The sequence below is a fragment of the Eimeria mitis genome, genomic scaffold (genome assembly GCF_000499745.2).
Source record: "Eimeria mitis Houghton genomic scaffold, Emh_scaff434, whole genome shotgun sequence".
Taxonomy (NCBI): domain Eukaryota; phylum Apicomplexa; class Conoidasida; order Eucoccidiorida; family Eimeriidae; genus Eimeria; species Eimeria mitis.
This window is the reverse complement of record NW_013572658.1, coordinates 2,621-5,265: the sequence shown is the minus strand read 5'-3', so window position 1 is coordinate 5,265 and position 2,645 is coordinate 2,621. Positions and strand designations below refer to the sequence as shown.

Sequence of the window (2,645 nt, the reverse complement as noted above, 5' to 3'; positions counted from 1 at the left end):
TTTGAGCTGTATCCCCCCCCCCCCCTNTTATAAAGATAAAGGAGACACTGTATATATAAGAAAGCAATATACTAGCTTGTTTACTACTTTTTTTTTTTCTTTTTTATATTTGTATATAATATATATTTCTGCTGCTGCATACAAGCAGCACATGACTATGAGGGTCCCATTTGTATTGATGGCCCTGGGGGCCCTCGGGGGGGCCCTTGTTGATGGGGGGGCCCTAGAGGGGCCCCCTGCAACACAGACATCTACGAGTCCAGGTGTATCTTCACCTCGTTCTATGGATTGTTTTGAGTATGGATATGATTACTATGGTCATGATATGCAGGAGTTATTAGATATATCTTCTCCTTATGCATGCATGCAAGAATGTTTAGCTTATAAAGCTTGTGGTTTTTGGAGTTATAATACATTTCTACGCACATGTTATCTGAAATCTGTGGGGTCTGTAGTCGAAAGGAGACAGTCTCCTGGTACAGTCTCTGGTCCCCGTCAATGTGGTTTTTCTTCGACTTGTTTTGAGGTTGGTATAGATTTATATGGATATGATATAGAAAGAATAGAAGGAAGATATATTATGAATCCTATAGACTGTCAACGTTTATGTGAATCAAACCCTCAATGTGCTTTTTTTTCGTGGAAGTTTTCTTCTCATTCATGTTATCTTAAGAGTGCTCCAGCAATACTAAACAGAAGAGAAGACCCAGACGTAACATCAGGGCCTCGCTCTTGTTCTGTATCGGGTGTGGTTTCTCCTCCTACACCAGAGGATTACCCTGTCCCCTTTGACCCTGCAGATGCTCCCCCTTCTTGTGTTGCTGCTGGTGTTGATTATAAAGGGTATAATATAAAAACTGCTAAAGCTAGGTCTTCTCCTGCATGTCACATGCTATGTATAAAACATAGAGATTGTGAATACTGGACCTGGAGCTCCTCCTCTCATATATGTGCTCTAAAGACAGCTGATGCCCCACAAGGAAGAACAGAGGGACAGCATACACTCGATAAAGTTTCAGGCTCAAAAAAATGTGTCCCTCTACTCCCAGGTAAACACACTGTCTCCTTTTTATTTGTCTCCTTTTTATTTGTCTCCTTTTTATTTTTCTCCTTTTTATTTGGCTCCTTTTTATTTGTCTCCTTTTTATTTGTCTCCTTTTTATTTGTCTCCTTTTTACTTGGCTCCTTTTTATTTGTCTCCTTTTTATTTGTCTCCTTTTTGGGGGGATGTTGTCTCCTCTCTCTATCGACATACTTGTTTCTGTCTCCTCTAGCATCACACACAAAAATTTATATAAAGACTCTTCTTATCTCTTGCTGTCTTTGTGGTTTTATTTCTCTCTCTTTACTTGTGTTTTTACTTTTGTCTCTTTCTGTCTCCTTCTGTCTCCTTCTGTCTCCTTTCCTGTCTCTTCTTATAACTCCTTATAAATCTATCCACAAAACACCTACTACCAGCAAAAGTACCTAAACACCAACACCACAACTACTAATACAACTACCACCACTCCTCCTCCTCCTCCTCCTGCTGCTGCTGCTGCTGCTGCTGCTGCTGCTGCTGCTGTTGCTGCTGCTGCTGCTGGTGCTGCTGGTGNCCTGCTGCTGCTGCTGCTGCTGCTGCTGCTGCTGCTGCTGTTGCTGCTGCTGCTGCTGGTGCTGCTGGTGTGTTCAGGGTGTCACTTTGCGGATGTAGGTGTGGTGGGTGCTTTGCTGAGCCAGCGTCAAGCCTCCTCATACGACGTGTGTCAGGTGCAGTGTGCTGCGTTTACTGGGTGTACACATTTCTCCTTTAATATATCAACAGGAGACTGCAGCCTCTGGGCCTCTTTCAATACATACTCAAAAGGGGCATCGACAGAGGGACTCGTATCAGGCCAAGCCTTCTGTGATGCTGATGGTATGTGCAGCAGCACCAGCAGCAGCAGCAGCAGCAGCAGCAGCAGTAGCAGCAGCAGCAGCAGCAGCAGGAGAGAGTGGTGGTGCTTGTTGTCCCCTTTTTTGTGGGGTGTCTCTCTTACTCCTACTTCTTTTTCACTCATTTTGTCTCTCTCTTATTTCTTCTTATGAACCCTCTTCTTACTGTCTCCTTTTGTCTCCTCTTTGTCTCCAATATATACATTTATATAATATATATAATATAAAAGATATATATATATATATATATATATATATATATGTGTGTGTGTGTTTCTGGTTTGTTTGTGTGTTTTTTTTTATTATGGTGAAATGCTTAGGCTGCCAGTCTTGTTTGTTTCCTACATAAAAAACCGTGTATAAAGTATTAAAAAAGAATATAAAAACAAAATAAAATTATATATATATTTAATATATTTGTAGTTTATATTTTTTGTTTTATTTTCAGAGGTATGCTTCGAGCAAGCTGACTACGTGGGCCACAACATAGAGGAGAACGAGACGGGTGAGGTAGAGTCTCCAGCAGCATGTCAGTTGCTGTGTCAGCAGAACGTTGAGTGTTTTTATTGGACTTGGCTCCGCAGCAACAAAGGGTGTTATCTAAAGGACTCAAATGCACTACAAGGAAAAACTAATGATACCACTTCACTTGGAAGGTTCTCTGGGCCTAAGTATTGTAATATCAGCTATGGTGAGTATATATATATATATATATATATATATATATATAT

At 40.9% G+C, this 2,645-nt stretch overlaps 1 protein-coding gene across 1 annotated transcript; it reads right to left on the bottom strand.

Annotated features, from left to right (window-relative positions):
• Nucleotides 1–1,498: 1,498 nt before the first annotated feature.
• EMH_0012090 (uncharacterized protein) lies at nt 1,499–1,735 on the bottom strand (the record flags this gene model as incomplete). The annotated part of the gene is given in 2 exon segments (XM_013499449.1): nt 1,499–1,594; nt 1,598–1,735. Coding segments are annotated over 2 exon segments (234 nt in total).
• Between the last annotated feature and the right edge of the window lie 910 nt (nt 1,736–2,645).